Source organism: Pediculus humanus, genomic scaffold (assembly GCF_000006295.1).
Source record: "Pediculus humanus corporis 1103172107650 genomic scaffold, whole genome shotgun sequence".
NCBI lineage: Eukaryota > Metazoa > Arthropoda > Insecta > Psocodea > Pediculidae > Pediculus > Pediculus humanus.
The window spans coordinates 162,219-181,866 of NW_002987260.1; the positions used below are offsets into that span (position 1 = coordinate 162,219).

The 19,648-nt window shown below is 28.5% G+C and overlaps 5 protein-coding genes across 5 annotated transcripts in view; 2 read left to right on the forward strand and 3 right to left on the reverse strand.

Moving 5' to 3' along the window:
- Positions 1–1,738, reverse strand: part of Phum_PHUM274680 (class B secretin-like G-protein coupled receptor GPRmth7, putative) — a gene marked incomplete at both ends in the record, with an annotated part of 2,246 nt that extends 508 nt beyond the window's left edge. Inside the window, 5 exons of the mRNA XM_002426719.1 lie at positions 259–305; positions 390–659; positions 732–917; positions 1,007–1,212; positions 1,290–1,738. Coding sequence (XP_002426764.1) covers positions 259–305; positions 390–659; positions 732–917; positions 1,007–1,212; positions 1,290–1,738 — 1,158 coding nt within the window. The remainder of the gene's footprint in view (positions 1–258; positions 306–389; positions 660–731; positions 918–1,006; positions 1,213–1,289) is intronic.
- Positions 1,739–4,220: 2,482 nt separating this feature from the next.
- Positions 4,221–6,742, forward strand: Phum_PHUM274790 (Cytoplasmic linker protein, putative; the record flags this gene model as incomplete). Its single annotated transcript, XM_002426720.1, has 7 exons — positions 4,221–4,251; positions 4,294–4,602; positions 4,689–4,924; positions 5,012–5,647; positions 5,751–6,178; positions 6,279–6,414; positions 6,503–6,742. 7 exons carry the CDS (start codon positions 4,221–4,223, stop codon positions 6,740–6,742), a joined length of 2,016 nt encoding a protein of 671 aa, XP_002426765.1.
- A 681-nt stretch (positions 6,743–7,423) lies between these two features.
- Positions 7,424–14,770, reverse strand: Phum_PHUM274800 (Integrator complex subunit, putative; the record flags this gene model as incomplete). The annotated part of the gene is made up of 14 exons (XM_002426721.1): positions 7,424–7,539; positions 7,638–7,724; positions 7,802–7,981; positions 8,070–8,257; positions 8,338–8,462; positions 8,554–8,746; positions 8,825–8,978; positions 9,077–9,479; positions 9,557–9,698; positions 9,791–9,942; positions 10,022–13,870; positions 13,992–14,168; positions 14,318–14,550; positions 14,647–14,770. The coding sequence occupies 14 exons, from the start codon at positions 14,768–14,770 to the stop codon at positions 7,424–7,426; spliced, it is 6,123 nt and encodes a 2,040-aa protein (XP_002426766.1).
- A 296-nt stretch (positions 14,771–15,066) lies between these two features.
- Positions 15,067–16,032, forward strand: Phum_PHUM274810 (uncharacterized protein; the record flags this gene model as incomplete). Its single annotated transcript, XM_002426722.1, has 3 exons — positions 15,067–15,168; positions 15,441–15,758; positions 15,841–16,032. The coding sequence occupies 3 exons, from the start codon at positions 15,067–15,069 to the stop codon at positions 16,030–16,032; spliced, it is 612 nt and encodes a 203-aa protein (XP_002426767.1).
- A 2,130-nt stretch (positions 16,033–18,162) lies between these two features.
- Positions 18,163–19,615, reverse strand: Phum_PHUM274820 (Phytanoyl-CoA dioxygenase, peroxisomal precursor, putative; the record flags this gene model as incomplete). The annotated part of the gene is made up of 5 exons (XM_002426723.1): positions 18,163–18,357; positions 18,481–18,615; positions 18,744–19,001; positions 19,100–19,265; positions 19,473–19,615. 5 exons carry the CDS (start codon positions 19,613–19,615, stop codon positions 18,163–18,165), a joined length of 897 nt encoding a protein of 298 aa, XP_002426768.1.
- Between the last annotated feature and the right edge of the window lie 33 nt (positions 19,616–19,648).

Consider the following 19,648-nt stretch of genomic DNA (forward strand, 5'->3'; position numbering starts at 1 on the left):
TTTAAACTAAAAATCAAAGGTTAAAATAAACTATAATAATAATAATAATATGAAATAATTTAATAAAAATTAATATCTTTAATTTATTATAAATAAATAAATAAATTACGTTTTTATGTAAATATCGATTGAAAGTATTTTTTCCGGTAATCCAATATAATCGGAATTATTATTATCCGATATGATTTTAACACGTTTTTTTCTTTCTTTATATATTTTCAGCGTTGATAATATAAAAAAAATAAAATTAATAAATACTGAAACTCCAATGGGTCCGTAAAAATAAGGTAAAGCAGCAGCATCAGCTGGAAAAAAATTATTATTATTATTATGTATAAAAATACGCAAATTTTAATTTAATAAATAAATAGGAAAGGGTAAAAACTTACAGTAAAACCAACAAGAATGAAATCCGAAATGTGGTTTTAAATATGATTCAGGTATGGTAGGTTCCAAATCCATAATTAATGATACTATCGAAAGTACTAAAGGACCGTAAAATGCATAGATGACGTAGTAACAAAACATTATTTTTTCAGATTTGACATTTATCGGTTTGTATATGCAACAAAAATCATTTTTTATACAACGCCAGGTATCGTAACAAATTGCATTCAACCAAAAAAATGCCGATACGAAAAAATATTGTATGAGAAAACCTGAAAATTTATTAATAATAATAATATTTATTCGTTGGGTTTTGGAAATTATGGCGAGTTCGAATATCTCACCTGATGCAATGCATATCTCTTCGTTTAATTGATCTGAAAATAATTGTACGAGTGCTAAAAATAAATAACCGATTGCCAAACAAATCACGTGACAGGATAATGATTTCCCACGTAAATCCCTTAATAAATCAATACTTAAATAAATAAATGCTGTTGTTAATAAAAAAGGCACTGATATTAACAATCCTAAAATGTAAACAAAAAAAAAACGATTGGAAAATTTAAGGTTTTCCTTTATGTTCTTTTTATCAAAACAAACAAACAAACCTACAAACCTGTTGCATATAAAATAAATTTAAAATCTTTTTTAAATTCTGTTTTTTGATTTATTATACCAAAACAAATGAAAACTCTCAGGGTGGAATTAACGGTTTCCATACAAAATTCTTCTTTATCATAAACATCATCGAGATATAAAAGACTTCCGTTTGAATATATTTTATAATCGTCGTACGAATACGTAGATCCATCCAATATATACCTGATAACAACAACAACAAATATTAGAAATAAGAAAGAAAAAGTAATGATAATGATAATGATAATGATAAAACTTACTTTCCATCGTAACAAGGATCTCCAATGTAATATTCGTACCTCGATTCAATCGGTAATTCTTTAGCCGTTTCTAAATAATCAGGACGATCATCGAAATCAGGTATAAACTCGTCATCTGTTTCTATACAGGTTGATTTTGTATCAAAAGAATATCCAAAACCTAATTGGCAACATTTAGCTACGATAGGCCACGTAAAATTTTCATTTATTTCTACGTAATCATCATCATCATCACCTTCGATTTTACCACTACTATTATTATTATTAACTGTATCGTTGTTATTATTAATTAATAATTTATCAACATCGTAATAAAATGTTTTTTTATTAACATTTTCTAAACAATTAATTAGGGTTATGTCGTTACACGTGAATACAATTATTAATATTACTATAAAATAATAATAATAATAATAATGAATTAATTTATTTTTTTTTTCTAGACACATTTTTTTTTTTTTTTTTCAATTCAACAACGACACACACTATCACAACACATTAATTATTATTATTATTATTACTTGTATTTTATTAAATATATATATACAATAAAAATAAAATAAAGAAAAATATGGTAATCATAACACACAAAACATAATCATCATTATAAATAAATTTATATATATATATTGTAAAACTTATCACATTATTAAGAATTTTTTTTTTTTTTTTTAATATAACTTTAAATAAAATAGTATGAAGAAGAGAGAAGAAAATAATGATGATTTACATTGTAAAATTTTTTTTTTTTTTTTTTTTTCATTTGAAAAATGTTAAAGTCTTATCATCATCATTGAAAGATAAAATTTTTTTATGAATCATTATATTTCAGGTAAAACGGTGTTTTAAACTTACGTTGAAAAAAAAAAAAACAAATTTTCACAGTTATTTTAATAAATTTTATTTGTAAAAAGTTGATTTTTTTAAAATAAAAGTACAAAATGTTGTTTAATAGACTTTGTGAAAATAAATAAGGTGGGACGAAACCTGTTATTTCGAACAAGAATAACCTTATACGTTTAAAATATTAATTTGATTTATATTATAGTAATAACCTTCAAAATTAATAATATATTTATCTATTTATCTTTGAGATTTCAATATCGAATTTACTATAATGTCATATTTAGTTTTCCAAAAAAAAAAAAAAATTCGACCGTGAACGTTATTATAATTAGTCATAGAGAAATTTTAAGAATTATTAAAATAACCGTTAAATGTTACAAATTTTTCGATTTTGAAATGCATTTTTATCATCTTATACGAATAATTAGAAAAAATTTCATTTGAATTATCTTTTAATAATTAATAATAGCAAATTTTACAAAAGATAAAAAACATAAATTACGCATAACTTTTTTTTTTTTTTTAAAATATTTTATATAACGCACACACACCTAGTCAAAATTCTTATTTATTTTTGTAAGTGGTAATTTGAAAAAAAGTGCCACGACAAGATCGTAAGATCGAATTAATCTTCTGACACGTTAATTAAGTAATGATTGGTTGTACAAATGAAATTACATAAAACTCATCACGTTAAATCATTATTAATTTAATTATGCAAATATATATATGTAAAATTGATTTATTTTAAATATCCTCTTATTTATTTATTATTAAAAATAAAAATAAAAAAAATGTCAAATTCTATTGAATCGAATGAAACAAAATCAAAATTAAATAACGAAATCACTGATAACGGTATGTTTGTTTTCTTCTTACCACCACTTTATTATTAATTTAATTCACTTATCATTTTTTTCTTTTTATTTTTTAATTATATTTAGTTGCTTTAAAAAAAAAAAAAAAAAAAAAAATATAATAAAAATTTTGCTTTTTATTAACAGAAAAGTAGATTTAATTATTATAAACATATATTTATTAATATTATAAAGCTTTTTATCTTTTTTTTTTTTTATTTTTTTTCTTTTTTTTTTTTAGCTTTGTCTGGTTGATGGAAAAACTTATATATATATTAAAATACATCTATCATGTTTTAATTTAATTACTAATTTCTTAAATTATTATTATTATTATTATTATTATTATTAGCTGTAGCTTGTTGCTTCTTTGCTTTGCTTTGCTAGTGGGTTTCATAGAAAAGAATTTAATTATTGCTTTGCATTGAATTTTATATAAAAAAGAATAGAAAAGAATAGAAAAAAAACATTTTAACAGCTTTAAATCATTTATTTCTATCATTGGCTGTGCAACTTATATAGGGAGTGCCGAAATTAACTGCAATATATATGAAGAAATCATTTTTTTTTTTTTTTTTTTCCAGTAATTGCTCATGTCATTGTGATCATATTAAGTAATTATTTATTTAGTTATTATTATTATTTTTAATTTTATTTATAAAATTTGTGTAAAAGATGCATTAAATTTTTGTCGTTGTCATTGTCGTTTCGAAATGATCATGTTTCAGTCGTTACGAATAAATTATTTACAAATATTTTTCCCCTCTCGATAAAATGTTTTGTTTATTAACCAAATGTATTAATTAATAAAAGAATCAATTAATATTATGATAAAAAAAAATCAATGTAAATTTTATAATTAATGTTTTGTTTTTTTTTTTTAAAACAATGTCGCAAATTTTTTTATTGTCTGAAAAGTTGTAATTAAACAATAGGCTGGTTAATTTAAAAAATTAAAGGTCAAATATTGTATACATATATATATTGGAATCGCACATAGTTTCTTTTTTTAGTTTTTTTTTTTTTTTTTTGTATTTTACCTCATATTTATTTATTTTTTTTTTTTTTAAAATTTTTTAAATATGATTACAGAGAGCATTAACATTGATTTGTAATTAAAATACAAGTTAAAAGCTGTATGACGACTTTCAGACTTACCCAGAAGTTGAATCCTACTAACTGTAATGTAATATTTTTTAATGCATCTAAATGTATATTGTTATTTTAAATGAAAATCATGTGTAAATATTTTTTTTTTGGTTTTTTTTCTCTCTCTCTCTCTCTCCAATGATATTTTTTAGACGTTCATTTACAATTGCAAAATTTATTGACAAGAATAACGGAATTGGAAAAGGAAAAAAAAGAAATACATGACAAGTTTAATGCTCAAAGAGGTAGACTTCAAAAGTTATACATTCAAAAAGAAGAAGAATTAAATCTTTTATCGTCTCAACATGTTAAATTAGAGTGTGAAGTTATTAAATTGACCAAAGAATTAGATGAAGCTAAAAGTCAATTATGCATAGCTGGAATTGTTAAAGAAAATGAAGTTGAAGCTGAAAAAAGAAAAGCTCAGGCTGAAATAGCTACACTGAATCAAATAGTACATGGTAATGGTATATTTTTATCATTTATGTAATTATGTACGACAATACAACATGGCTGCAATCGAAAATTATCTTTTTTTTTTTTACAGATACTGTACAAGTTTCGAACACATCCCAAAGCGAAGTGAAAAAATTAAAACAAGTAATTGAATTACTTGAATCACAATTAAATAAATTAAAAGGTGAAAAAGAAAAAGAAGGATTACTATTAGCACCAAGTAATATGCTATCTGGAGCAAAAACATTAGCTCGTAAAGTGGTTGGACAATTGGGTAATGATTCAGATTATCGAATACATGATAATTTGGAGGATAGTATGAAAAAGGTGAGAGAGAGAGAGAGAGAGAGAGAGAGATAAACTCATTTTTGATATTTTGTATATATATATATATACATTAATTTACATTTTAAGGCTCAAGAAGATACGGAAGTATTGAAATCACTAGTGATTCCATTAGAAGAAAAAATATTAGAATTAACGCAAAAACTCCAAGCAGCAGAATCAAAGTTATTAAAATACGAACCCAACCCCAATAAAACAACAACAACAAATTATGTCAACTCTAATTCAACGGATATAAACGAAAGAGATGAAAAATCATCATCACGTGATGCTAGTCAACAAGAAGAAGAAGAAGAAGAAGAAAGGTACCATTCAAGTCAAATGAAATGTAATGCAACGAAAGGACGACACGAGGAAGAAAACGACGATTTGAAATCAAGTATTAGTAGTAGTAATGGTAATGGTAATAATAATAATAATAATAATGATAATGATAATGATAACGATAAGGAGCTCAAGTCATTAGCAAGTGGTAGCGGTTTGATGATAAAAAAAAAAAAAAAAAAACTATCATCCTGTGACATGTGTGCTAATTACGAAGCTCAACTCGTGTCGCAACAAAAGCATAATTTATTATTGCAAAAGGAAAAGGAAAAAATGGAAAAAAATATGGAAAAATTAAAGGATGATTTTACGAGAGAAACACAATTTAGAAAAAACATGGAGGATAAATGGAATGAGAAAAAGGAAAAACATAAAGCCAAGGTTAGAGTCGTCTCGATGATGATGATGATGGATAACTGTGGATACATTTTTGGGCTTAAGACCCGTTCATTCATTCATTCATTCATTCATTGAATTGTTTCAGGTTGCGGAACTAAAAGAATTATACGAAGGATCGGAAAAGGAAATAAAAATGATGAGAGAAACGTTTGCTCATTTGAGATCGGAAGTCGAAATACAATTGAATAGATTAGCTTTCGACAGAAAGGAAATATACGGTCGATTGGAAGAAATCCAAAGGGAAAATGATAATCTCGTTGGTAAACACAGTCGTCATTCCGCACAATTGAGAGAGGAATCGATTAATTTTCCCGACAACGTCGAAGATTTACAAGTTTTGCTGTTGAAAACTCACGAAGAATTGATATCCGCGAAAACGGCAAAAGAAGCCAAAGAAGAACAGGAAACGAATTTGAAATACGAAATACAATTGCTTCGAGATCAATTGAATAGCGAAATGTCGGAGAGAAATGCAAAAGAAAGCGATTTAGCATTGCAAAATTCTGAATTAAGGTATTTACCGGTAGTTTTGATGATGATGATAATAATTTCAATATGGCGGAAAAATTTTCATTAATTAATTAATTATTATTATTATTATTATTCGTTTAAGTAAATTATTAAACGTGACGGAAAAAGAAAATTATAAATTGAAAGAAATAGCCGGGAGATTGAACGCTTTGGATAAAGAACAAAAAGAACAAATGAGAGCATTGAAAACGCAATTGGATAAATTAATGAAAGAAAATGTGAGTTGTTTGTTTGTTTGTTTGTTCCTTCGTTTGTTTCTCGTTTGTTTGTTTGTTTTGAGAGTTTGTAAATTTTTGTTTTTTACAGCGTTCGTCCGAAGAAACGATAAGTAAATTACAGAGCAGAGTGAGTTCGTTACAACAGCAATTGGATACGAGCGAGGCGGTGCAAAAAGATTTCGTCCGACTTTCGCAATCGTTGCAAATCGAATTGGAAAAAATAAGAGGAGCGGATACGGAAGTGAGATGGCAACACGAGGATGACGTAGAAGATTGTCCAAATTGTAAAATTACATTTTCCGCAAGTAGGAAAAAGGTAATTAGATGAATAGTAAATGGAAAATGTGACGTGTTGCGATGACGTCGCGATGACATCACGCGTATGCATCACGTGACGGGCTTATTAATTTAATTTTTTTTTTTTTTTTTTTCTTTTGTCAAGGATCACTGTCGTCACTGCGGACAAATATTTTGTTACAATTGTCTTTCTTACACCGTCACGAGCGGACCACGTAAAAGAGAATCCAAAGTTTGTCAAGTATGCCATACACTTTTAAATAGAGAAATAGCACCTTATTTTAGTCAAGAACCTCCCCACACGCCCGATTAAAAAAAAAAAAAAAAAAAAATATCAATATAAATCATTCATCGTTTTACAATTATTATTTAGTGTTATTTAATTAATAAATATAAATAAATAAATAAATAGGAAATAATAAATAAATTTTTAAATTTAACAAAAAAAAAAAAAACGTAGGCTCTCTTTCTTTTTCTCTCCCTCCCTCTCTCTCTCTCTCTCTCTCTCTCTCTCCCCCCCCCCTCTCTCTGTCTCTGTCGCTATCGAATAAAAATGGAGCATTTATTTACTCACGCCGTCATTCAAAAGAAAGAAAAATAAAATATAGAAACGATTATTAAATTATTTAATATTATTATTTTTAGAATTAATTCGAGATAATAATAATAATTATAATTGATTGATTGATTGATTGATTGATTGATTTTATTATCAGCAACCTGATTGTAAATTAAGGAGTCCGATGGCTTTATTTATGTAACTTAAAGTGCTCGTACTAGATCTTACTCCCAGTGCAAAAACCTTTTCTAAAAGTAAACTCGCGTGTTCTATAAAAAAAAAAAAAAAGGTGACCCCCCACCCCCTTTTCCGTTATGATTTTAAATTTTAAAAAATATAAAATTTTTATATATTGAAATCGACTTACCCTGAGAACTGAGTACCATGTCCGGTAGTTTTTCCAACGCGGTCATGACTATTTCACCCTGACAGCTTTCCAAACACCGTAAATACCCTGAAATTTATTTCATTTTTTCAAAAACCTTTGAAGAGGTATCCGAAAAAAAAAAAAAAATTTTTTTAAAGTCTTACCGATGACGGCATTGCTTTGAGGATTGTATTTCATGAGCCTGGCCAAAAGAGTGTGAGAAAGACTACGAATGTTACCGTAGGGTGAGAGTAACAAAGATGATATGGGTTCCATTAAAACTTCGAGGACGGCCGGATTTCTCGCAGACAAATGATCCAATTCTTGTAACGCGGAAAGTATGTCTGAAAAAAAAACAAACGATTATGACGTCATTACTCATTTCCTTTTTTCTTTTCAAAATTTTTTTTTCATTTTTTATCCCATATTTACCTTCTCCTTGGGATTTAGACAACGCGCTTATGATCGATGACGGCGGTTTCGAAACGATGTCGATGGACGAACTCACGGAACCACTTTGTATAACTTCCGCATCCTCCCCATTTTCGTCCCTCGACGATAACAATCCAGAAAACAAAGATTGCAAACTCGATAGATCCGGATGAATTCTATGTATGGCCCTGTGACGCGTGTGAAAATTTTTATTATTATTATTATTATCATTTCATCATTTTCACGTGGGATACTTTTTTGAACTTACGAAAACGTCATAGAGTTCGCTTGTAAGTATTTCATAGCTCTCGAAGCATCTTGGGACACGAAATTTTGTAAAAATGTTACGAATCTGGATAACATCGGACTCACATCTTTCATGTGACCGTGAAGCTGAGCGGAAAAATTAAAAAAAAAAAAAAAAAAAAAAAATCAAAATTCTTGTCGTTCAAAACTTTCATTTTGATGCGTGACAACAACTCACTTTAAACAACGTTAGATATGCATCCAAAGTTATATCCAATGACGTCGAGTACTGTCGCGAAAATATTTTCGGTTGAAGTAATTCAATCAAACCTAAAACTTGTGAAAACACCGTGATATGATTTCTAGTTCTTAAAACGACGTAATCGAGATGAACGCGTCCCTGTAACGAAGCTGCTATCATCGGCAATTGCCTGAAAATAATTTTTTTTCATTATTTATTTATTTCCTTATTTTTTTTCCTGCGTGTGGAAAAGTAAACGATTCGTTACCTCAATACGAGCGCGGGATGAACGACGGCCATTTTCCTTGCGGCCAATTCAAAATCTTGAGATTTTTTCCACCAATCTTTTACATTTATCGTATTTGCTGTCATGGCGGTCAGGAGAGTGTGAGATATTTTATCCAAAGCGCTACTGCTCCAACCTGAAAATTTTAACAAACGACGATTTCCAGAATATTTAAAATTAAGGTTTTTGCGCGGCGGCGTAACAAAAAAAAAAAATTATTTTCAATTTCCTAACCTGATATCGACGTGTTTTTCAAAAGAGATTCTTCATCCGTACCAAATAAATATTTAATAACTCCGGGAATGTGAAAATAAAAAAGTACGAGTAAATTTTTACAGATTTCCGTTCGGGATCTAAAAAAAAAAATTAGTTTTAAAAATTTTTTTAAAAAAAAAGAGAGTAGAATTAAATATACACACTCGGATATTTCCGATGTGCTCGAAGACAACTTTCGTAAAACGCCTGGAATATATTTATCATCCATAACTTCCAACAATATGGGTAGCCTGGATTCCAATGTGTCTAAAAATATCGGTCTACGTTCTTCGTCGCATTCGTTCGAATGAATTTTCACAGGGATTTTATCTTCGACGGCATCATTCGCTTCTTCTATTATGTAATCCACCATGCACAAAACCTAAAAAAAAAAGTAAAACGTAAATAAATTTTTTTCTTTTTTCTTTTTTTTGTTTACTTTTACTTAAATTAAAGTACCTGACTTTCTTGCAAGCATAAAACGCTTTCCGGAGTGTAATGTTTCGGTTTACGTTTTTCTCGTCCTTGCCAAAGCCTAGGATTCCTTGTCATAGCTTCTAAAAAATCTAAAACCGACGTGGCGGAAAAATGCTTCTCGAATCTAAAAAACCAAAAAAAAAAAAAAAAAGTTAACACTGTCTGCCACCTATTGTACCTTAAGAAAATATTTATTAAAAAGGTGAATTCCGTTACTTGAATAATAAATTATCTACGCATGTTTGTAGCCTTCCCCAACTCGCTCTGTGCGTGAGCAACGTCAAAAGGTAGGGTCGACAAGTTTCTGCATCTATCCTATCTTCCTTCTCTTGAATTTTATAAGATTTTCCAAATAAAAGTTTAATCATCTAAAAAAAAAAAGAAATCGGTACTTGCATGAGTACATCGACAGCGAGGTAATTACACCCCCCTGGAAATTATTTTTACCTCTTTTTCACTCCTCGAGCTGATTAATTCAGGTTCGATGGAAACTAAACAATCGATCAATTGACCGAAACATTCGGATTTCTCTTCCGTCGTGTTTAAAATTATTTCTACCAATTTTTCAGGTTTCAATTCGTGTTCGTTTCTTTTCTTCTGCATTTTGGCTTCGTCATTTATGATTTCTTCTATCAAATGCGAGAGTACGGGGATTTCACTCTTCGATAAGGTTTTAATGTTGTCGCAATAAGAGATAAAATCTTTCTTCACGTCACCAGGCATGAGTTTGCTTAATTTCCATAAAAGTCTTATGAGCACGGCTGCTAAAGTTGAATTTTCGCTTAACCAGTTGGTCATGTCGGAAACATTGTTGACGGGATCACTTAAAATCAATAAACGTTTCACTATATCACTGAAACACTGAATTTTAGATGGTGTCACTTTTGTCTCCATGAGCAACATTATTTGCAATTTTTTCACGGCGGACTTTCTAAACTCCGGGGTTTCTTTACCGTCGAAAATATTATCCAACAAGGTTAGAGCATTCGAGGGTTGTAATTGTTCGGTGGAAGGTAGAAGTGAAAGTGATTCGGTTAAATTTAGCGTGGGCTTATCAAGGGGTTCAGAAGAATCCATGGGCTCGGAAACTGTCTCGTCGGATAATTTAAGAGCTTGAACGAATTTCTGACCTCCGGTTGCTCCTCTTCGTCTTTGTACTTGCACCAATTGAGCCATGTAAGCTTTGTCGAACACAGCCGCTGCTACTAGAGATGCATCTGTGCGATCAAGAGTTTCTAAAAGTTTACTCATGGATGAAACTGGAATGCCAAACGACTGAATAAACAAAACTAACTGCGGAACATCCAAATCGATTAAAGCAGCATCTACTAAACGATCAACCCCGGATCGAATCATTCTTAATTTCAACCAATCTGGTATAAGAAGAGCTTCTTCTGAAGTATCGACTAAATACGCCTTTGGGGGTGGACCCTTTTCGGGAAACCATGTTTCCAAAAGCATTGCAAATAAACTGGGATCACTTGCCGGGCCGTAGCTTAGTAATATTATCATGGCATGTACGACAAGTATGTGCATCGTGCTTTCTTCGCCAGTATTCCAAGTGACCAAAATCTGATCTTGACTCTCAGACCACGTGTAATTATCCTTGCGTGGTTCCCTAGCTTTTTGTAAATATGCGCAAAATATTATTGTCAATGAGTGAAGAGTATTTGCTTTGTCGAGATCACCTGTTCCGGAAGGCATTATGGCTGACATTATGGTGCTGCGTTCGACTATTAATTGAGCCATATCTTGAACCAAGTGACCAAGTGACGTTAAATCGTCATCAGCAGTATGAAGTGCGAGAAACGTAATGTAACTGCCGATGCAAACAGGATCATTTTCCACTTGACAAGCCTGTCTTAGAGATGATATGACTTGAGGGCGGACACTTGAAAAGTGAGGAAGTAAAGGTAACTGTCTAAGTAACCATGAATTATCCTGACTTTGTGTATCGATTTTCGTATGTTCATCGCTGACGGAAGATAAAACAAGCTTTAATCCTTTTATAGCCTGAGTTCTACTATTCATATGTGGAGAACTAAGTCTTCTTAATAAGTATTCTAAAACTTCACAAGGAGCCGTAGGTTCTTGATTGGGATCTATTAATACCTGTTGAAGATGACTAATTAATTGTTGGCTTTTACTCTGTTTATCCGAAGGACTCGAACTTAAGAGAAATTCACACAAGCATTGCACAGGCAAATGACTTAAAGAACCCTCACTACTTTCGACAAGATCGGCCAACCACGGCATGCTTTGTGATGCTCCTTGACGTTGAATTAAATCCAATAAAAAGTCCGGATGTCGCGATCGGCATAAAAGATGACCCATCCTATGAGTAGAATTAAGAGCAGCAAGCTGTTCTAAAACTCCGACAGGAGGTTTTCTGGCAGCACCCAAAGGATCCATAGTTATTAGCTGCGACAGCAGCAAACTTGTTTGCTCCGTAATAGTCGCTTTTGTAGACGCCGCAGCTAAATGAGATTCAAATTCCAAAATGCTTTCCTTTTCATGAGCAGTTAGTCTTAATTCTTGAGCTTTGGTATCTTCTGCATTTTCGACTACGTTCATAGTTGGAGGCGGATACGAAAAATGATTTGTTATACACATCTCCATAAACATTCTGAGCATCGGATATTTATCCCATGCAATGGAACCCAAAGAAGACGGATTGTGTACACTTAATAATAAAAGCATTATCCACGCTTTCCAATAAAGATTAGATATTGCAAGTCTCGGAGGACAATATCCTTGAGGCAAAGTGATGATATCTGGATGATGATACGCAGTCACATTAAATACCATTTCGAAAATTTCCGTTTTATCTGCGTGAAGAGTTTCTAATCCTTCAACGGAGAGTAAAGCACTTCTTTTCACTAATTGATCCGCAAGTTCTAAGGCATCCGGGGCCGTGATGGGATGTTCTTTGGAAAGTCCCAAAAATAAAACGTTTATAAGTGTGTTTTGGCAAATAGGAGATTCGGACGACAATCTTAATAAAAGCGTCCTCTCGGATTCTGGAGGCCACATATCTATTTTATAATAAGTGTCTAATTGTTCCATAAATAAAACTTTATGCAAGGCATGGAGAAATTCCGGTCCATTCGGTCTATAAATTTTAGGTACTTGATCTTTTAACCACACTACCGTCTCCTGTTGAATTTTAGAAACCATTGTGTGATAATTTATTAAAGTTTGAATTTCTCTCTTATCACCTCTTCCGATTAAATTCACGCTTTCTTTGACAGCCGGAGACACGCCTAAGAAACATGACAGCGTTATTAAGTCTATGACGGCGTAAAACATCCGATCCTTAAATTCAAAATCTTTAAAAGTTGGATTTTCTTTTTTGTCAGCCATGAGACCTCGACTTAATTCAAGTAAATTAATATCATGCTTTAAAACTCTCACTATTTCTCTTAATAAAGTTCTTAAAGGTCTGTGGTAATCGTCTCTATTTAATAATAACTCTAAAAAAACATCGGCTAATAATGTGGCAGAAAGTTCAGAATGCACTTGAAACATGACACCGATCATAGCCATGTTATTTGGATTTCTAGAAGTCGATAATTCATTGTAAATGGTATGTTTTAAAAGCGTAGATAAATTATCGGGATGTGCATTAATCAATTCTTTAATACACATCAAGTAAAAATTAATTAAAGCTTTTGTTTTAAGGCGAATTTTCGCTAGGCATGCAATTACTTGAATATCTTTGGCAGAATGAGTTTTGCAATTAATGCATGTGTAGAGTAAAAGTTCTTGAGCTGGTTTCATCAGTTTAGGATTTTGCAACCAAATTTCCAAACGTGGTGATGCCAAAAGGCGTATTTCTGGCAAACCAGCTGCTGATGATAACAATTTTAAATAATTTCTCGTCACGCTCTCCGGTGTCTGGCGTCTTGTAGCTTGAGTATCCATTACTATTTGCTCGATTGATTCGGAGATATTTAAATACCTTGGTATCGCGGGTACGTCACTCGAACAAGCGCTCGATGAATTTTCATCTTCATTTTCAATGGCTACGGTAACAGGACTCTCAGATCGAGCTATCCCTAGAGGACCCAATTCCGGAACTATTAAGTTAATATTTCCAGAAGGGGCTTTGGTGTTAAAAGCAGTGATTATGTTGTTTACAAATGCCTTGCATTCTACTTGATCAACCCAAACTCTTTCAGACATGGCATCTTCAACATAAAGTTTTACAAAATGCGTAGGCCAATTTTTCTGGTCTTGATATCCTCTTAATAGTAAATTGCAGGCTAATATAGAAACTGTTGGATTGCCTTTACTCTAAAAAAAAAATGCATAGTTTTTAAGATGCAAGAATTTTTTATTGAAGAAGAGTTTCAAGCGATAAAACAACTGAAACATGTATTCGACTAACTTTTATAAATTCTAATTATTTTCCTACCTTGAAATTATATTGAGGATCTCTTTTCAATAGTAATGACAAAGCTTGTGTCACTACATCAACTGAAAATAGAGAAGGTTTTAGTTTGGCCAGATATATTAAAGCAACTAATGTTACCAAGTCAGGTTTCCACTTGTTATTTTTCAAAGCTTTTATAGCACCACAAATAAAACCAGCCTGAAACAAAATTTTTTCCCAAAACATTAATTCAAATTTACCAAAAAAATCTTTTAAATGCTTTACAGTCAATAAGTACACTAAATTTAAATTTTACTATCGTTGATTTTAATAAAATTCAATACAAATAATAATAATAATTTTATTACAGCTTTTTCCGTTTGTCCAGCTTGATAAGCATCCAAAACGACATGAACAATTTCAGATGGTTCCACATCAACAGCTACAGCTTCCCAACTTCCATTATTAGGTGCAGATGTTGTGGGAGAAGATCCACTAGATGACCATCCTAATGCTGTTGGTGTACCAACAACTTTAGCTTTCTTTGATAAAATTGGTATGTTAGGAGGATTAGGTGCTTCCCTTTTTCTTTCCGATGAATCTAAAAGAATAAAAAGTTCATAATCAAAAGGTGTAACGCGATCTAAATAATATGAAATGAGGTTAGGTACCACATTAAAAACATATATTATCATACTCGAACTTAATGGCCTTTTACTGGAGTCATTTCCAGATGATTTTGTTCCTAAAGCAAATAAATCAGCTGGAAAATGCTGAGTTTTGCTTTTTCCTCTCGATTGTGAATTCTTTCCTCTCTCCATAACTCGTATACATTGAATCACAACATTATGAATATTTTACTTTCTATGCAAATACCTATCAATTAAAAAACTTCATTTTGATAGTTTTAAATGATAAAAAAATATTTTTAAAAAATTAATTCAATAACTGTTTACGGTAAACTGTTTAACTACATATAATACAAGCGTATATTGTATTTGTTTATAACTTATGAGCACCACCATTTTTAAAATGGTAGTTAAATAGTACATACCTAGAACATGATGTTAAAAGTAAATTTTATATTTATTTCGTTTAACAGATATTTTATTTCTAAATGTGGGCATCTTTTTTATTGAGAATAATAAGAAAAAGAATTGTGTTAGCTTTAATATTTACATTGTCGTTAACTTACTGCGTATTTAGCTTATGGCAGGAGGTAATTAATTAGTTTAAATGCACGCGGTTCAATCAATGTTTTGATTTAAATTTTTTCCTTAAATAATTAATTTAACGTTATAAAAGTAAATAAATTACAATCTAAAAACGTTTAAAAAATTCATTAACCTTAATAATGCTTCAATATATATATATAAACATTACATTTTCCTTCCACTGTATTTAAAATCATTAGTAATTAAATAATAATACACAAAGATACCGACTTGAAGTATAAACATAATAAAAAAATTTTTTTTTCTAATTTTGTAGAAAATTACAGAATTATCTTCACATGACAGTAATTCTATTTCAATAAAGAAAAAATTAACCAATTCATTTCTTTGGCATTCGGAAAATGATGTGAATTTAACTAATTCCAAAATGGTAACTTGCCGAAATTCAGTACAGGGCAAAGTTCTTATTGTGGATGATAGAGGATATGTTTGTTCAAGATCTGATTTATTGTCTTCAGGATGTTGTAATACTGGTTCTGAGAATACCAAAAAGTTTGCCTGTGATACATGCAAAGATAATGGATGCTGTAGTATATATGAATATTGCATTTCCTGCTGTTTGCATCCAGATAAGGTACTTTCGAATTCCTTTCCCAATTTTTAAAATATTAACAATTTACATACATTTTATAATATTTTCTTTTTTTTTTTTGTAGAAAGGAGTTTTACAAAATGTACTTGGTAAAGAATCAGAAAATGTTTTATTTGCATCTGTAAGTGATCATTTTGAATTATGTTTGGCAAAATGCAGAACAAATTCTCAAAGCGTTCACCATGAAAATTCATACAGAGATCCTCGTGCAAAACATTGTTATGGAGAAACTCCACAAGTTGTACTCCAAACATGAAATTATTCAAACTTAGGTACAAATAATTTTATATTATTTTTCAATTAAAAATCATTTTAAATTACTCAAATATTATTATTGAAATTTAATTTGTGTTTATATTATAAATATATTACTTTTAAAACCAAGTTAACAACTTAAAAAAGAATCATATTCTTACAAATAATATAATAAAAATTTGATGGGTTTTGCTTTATTTTTATTATCATAATTTATTGTTATAATTCTAAATTAAAGAATCCAAATGTTTTTTAAAAAAAAAAAAAGAATGTGGAAAAGTTTTTATTTTTAAAACTTATTCTCCATTATTTCTGATTCATTAATTTTTTCAAATATTAAATTTTAGTTTTCATACTCGAGTTATAAATTAAATAAAATGTTTTTCGATTTTAAAATGCATATAATTATAGATAAATATTAAAATGTTTATTAGTCAGCAAATTTTTTCTTTGTAAATGATACCTTATCTATCATTTTTTCTAAGATTTTTATCAAAAATTTTATGTTTCTTCTTTTTTAATTAAAAAGAAATTTTATATTTAATATTTAAATAAAAATTATTTATAAAAAATATAAATTTAAAATATTTTCTATTAGATTTTAAAATTATTAATTATTTAATAATAAAAGTAAATAAATTTTTAATAAACTTGATATTTTTTTTTTATCAGTTTAATCACAAGGATTATTCTAATAATAGTTTAAATTTACTTTTTAATTTACTTGACTTAATTAAATTGATAAAATTGATAATAAAAAAAAAAAATTTGCATTACTTATTGTGAAAAAGAAATATCAAAATAAAACAGTTGGTTAAATTTTTTTTTTCCTGGGCTGGAAGCTAAATAAAAATGGAAACCGAGTAAGTTTTTAACCCCTTAATATTATTATTTAAAAATTTTTCTAATACGTTTTATTTCAGGTACAAAGGTTGTAAAAAAATTTTTTTACTTACCTTAATTGCAATATTGAGTACACTGGCTTTTGGCTTATTATCTGTCATGTGCTACTTTCTGGTTGATGCCGTTGTATCCAAAGATATCAAATCTTTTCATCAATTATTCGCAATGCTAAGAAATCAACCCAATAATAATTTCGAAATTAAAAAATTACATGTACAAATTTAAATTTTTTTTTGAACCATATTTTTTTGTAACTAAGATGCTTGATTGTTATATTTTGAATGTAGTAAAATGTTAATAGTTTTAAGAAAATTTTTTTTATGTAAGAAATATTTTAAAACGTTAATATAAATATATAATATATTTAAAAATGAAATGGATTGATTATTTTTCCCCCCTAATTTAATCTATTGTTATTTATTTATTAAATAAAGATTTTATTCGTTAATATGAAAGTTTTAACGATATTGTCAAAAAAATTGCGTAATAAAAATTCTACACACTTAAGATTTCGATTATTGTATTTTGATAAAAATTTAAACCCAACTATAAAAAAAATTACTTACTTTTATTTAGCTGGCTTACTTTGTGTTTTTTAAACTTAAAAAAACCAATAATATTTTCGAAAACCTAATAAAAATGTTTCACAATTAATTAAAAGAGAAAAAAAATTTCAACTTCGAAAAATTATCCGTTAAAAAAAACGTGGAATTAGAAAACTTACCCGCGAACCCACGGGTATACCAACATAATAGTTATAAGTTTTACCATTAATTATTTTTAAATATTAATTTTAAAAAATTTTTTTAAAACGAAAACTGCAAAATAAAAATAAAATTATTTCAATCGAAAATTACTTTTTTTGTTTAAATATAAATAATAATTAAAATTAATTAGTAATTAAAATTCAGAATACAAAAGTTAAACAAATACAATTATATTTTATAAAATACTGAACGTATTTTTAACAACCATATATTTATAAAATATTATTATAAAATAAAATATTTAAAAAAACAAATATAAAAATATATATATAAATTTAAATGGAGTAAATACAGATGAAACGACAAAAATAAAATTATTATGATATTTTATAAAACAAAAACAATTAAATGCATTAAAACATTTTTTTAATATTTTCTTTATCGATAAATATTGTAGAAACAATTTCGAATGTTTGTAACTGTGTGAGTGTTGAGTGTTACAAGAATGCATTGTTTAAATATTATAACTGAGAAAAAACTTTACCTCTTACTATTCTAGATCGATATTTCCATACATCAAAAAACGTCAATTCAAATCCCTTTTTTTTTGCCATTTCTATTATTTCATTTGCAATGTTTTCCTGAAGTGTTCCTTTAACATCGACAAAATAATAATCAGAAGTAGAATAATGACATGATATTGCTTTACGAAATCCCTGTAAAATGAGAGGAAAATAAATTACCATATTCCACACCCAAATGTAAAAATCATTTTTAAAAAAAAAAAATTAAGAATTTAACAAATTTTAAATGAGTAATCAATTTTTTTAAATACATACCCTTGTTATATTTGGCCCGGAACCATGAATGAGAAGAGGATGAAAAAATACAGTATCCCCTTCTGTCATTTCTAATTTAACAACTTTATAATCTTTAGGATTTATAATTCCATGATAAGCTTTATTAACTTGATCCTGAAAATATGAAAAACATTTTAAATAAATATTAATTAAGTTTTTCAATAAACTTAAAGAAATAACTAAACAACATTTATGTATTAAAAAAATTTTTGTGAATTTCGATATTATGTGTTTGAAAATACCTTTGGATAACCATGTTCTAGTAGTTTAGTTTTATGAGAACCTGGTGTAACAATCAAACATCCATTTTCTACAGTAACTTTTTCGAGTGCAGTCCACACACCTACAATTCTATTACTTGGTCTAAATGGAAAATAATACAAATCTTGATGCAATGGATGAATTGAAGTCATTACACCAGAATCGGGAGGTTTATTAATTAACATGGAATGCATTGCTGAAATGTTAGGACCAGTAAAACATTCAACATAATCCAAAAGCTATGAGAGATTCGAAATCAAAATTAGACGATTTAAAAAAATTTTTTTTTTTTTTTTTTTTTTTTCAAATCGAAATAAATTTTTATAAATATTCAAACCTTATCACAGGTGATATATTGAGAAAATATTTCATCCCAAACAATGTCTTGGACTTTATTGTAAAGATATTCTCCTTTGGCATCAGTTTTAGCTAATGATATGTCTTTCATTAACGTCATCGAACCCTTATCAATTTTTCCATTGCATATATCTCTAAATCTTTCTCTAAAATTAGTATAATGAATATTTTTTTAAAATAAATTCTATTAAAAAGCTTTCTAAATAGTAAATAATAATATTTGACTATAAATTTTAATTTTTATACAACTAACTGTAAATATATTTTTTGATAGAATTACCAAGTTATTGTTAAATTTATAATTTGTAATATGATTTGTAATTTAATAATATAAATAATATTTTTCAACGTACACACATTTTTTCACCAAATTATGATCTATCATTTTTTCCAATACGAGATATCCATTATCTTCGTAAAATTGTCTTTGTTCGATTGTAAGTTTGTCGTTATTTAAAGTATATTCAAATTTCAATTCGGACGACATTTTGTTCATATTTTACCTATTAAATTATCAATAAATAATTTT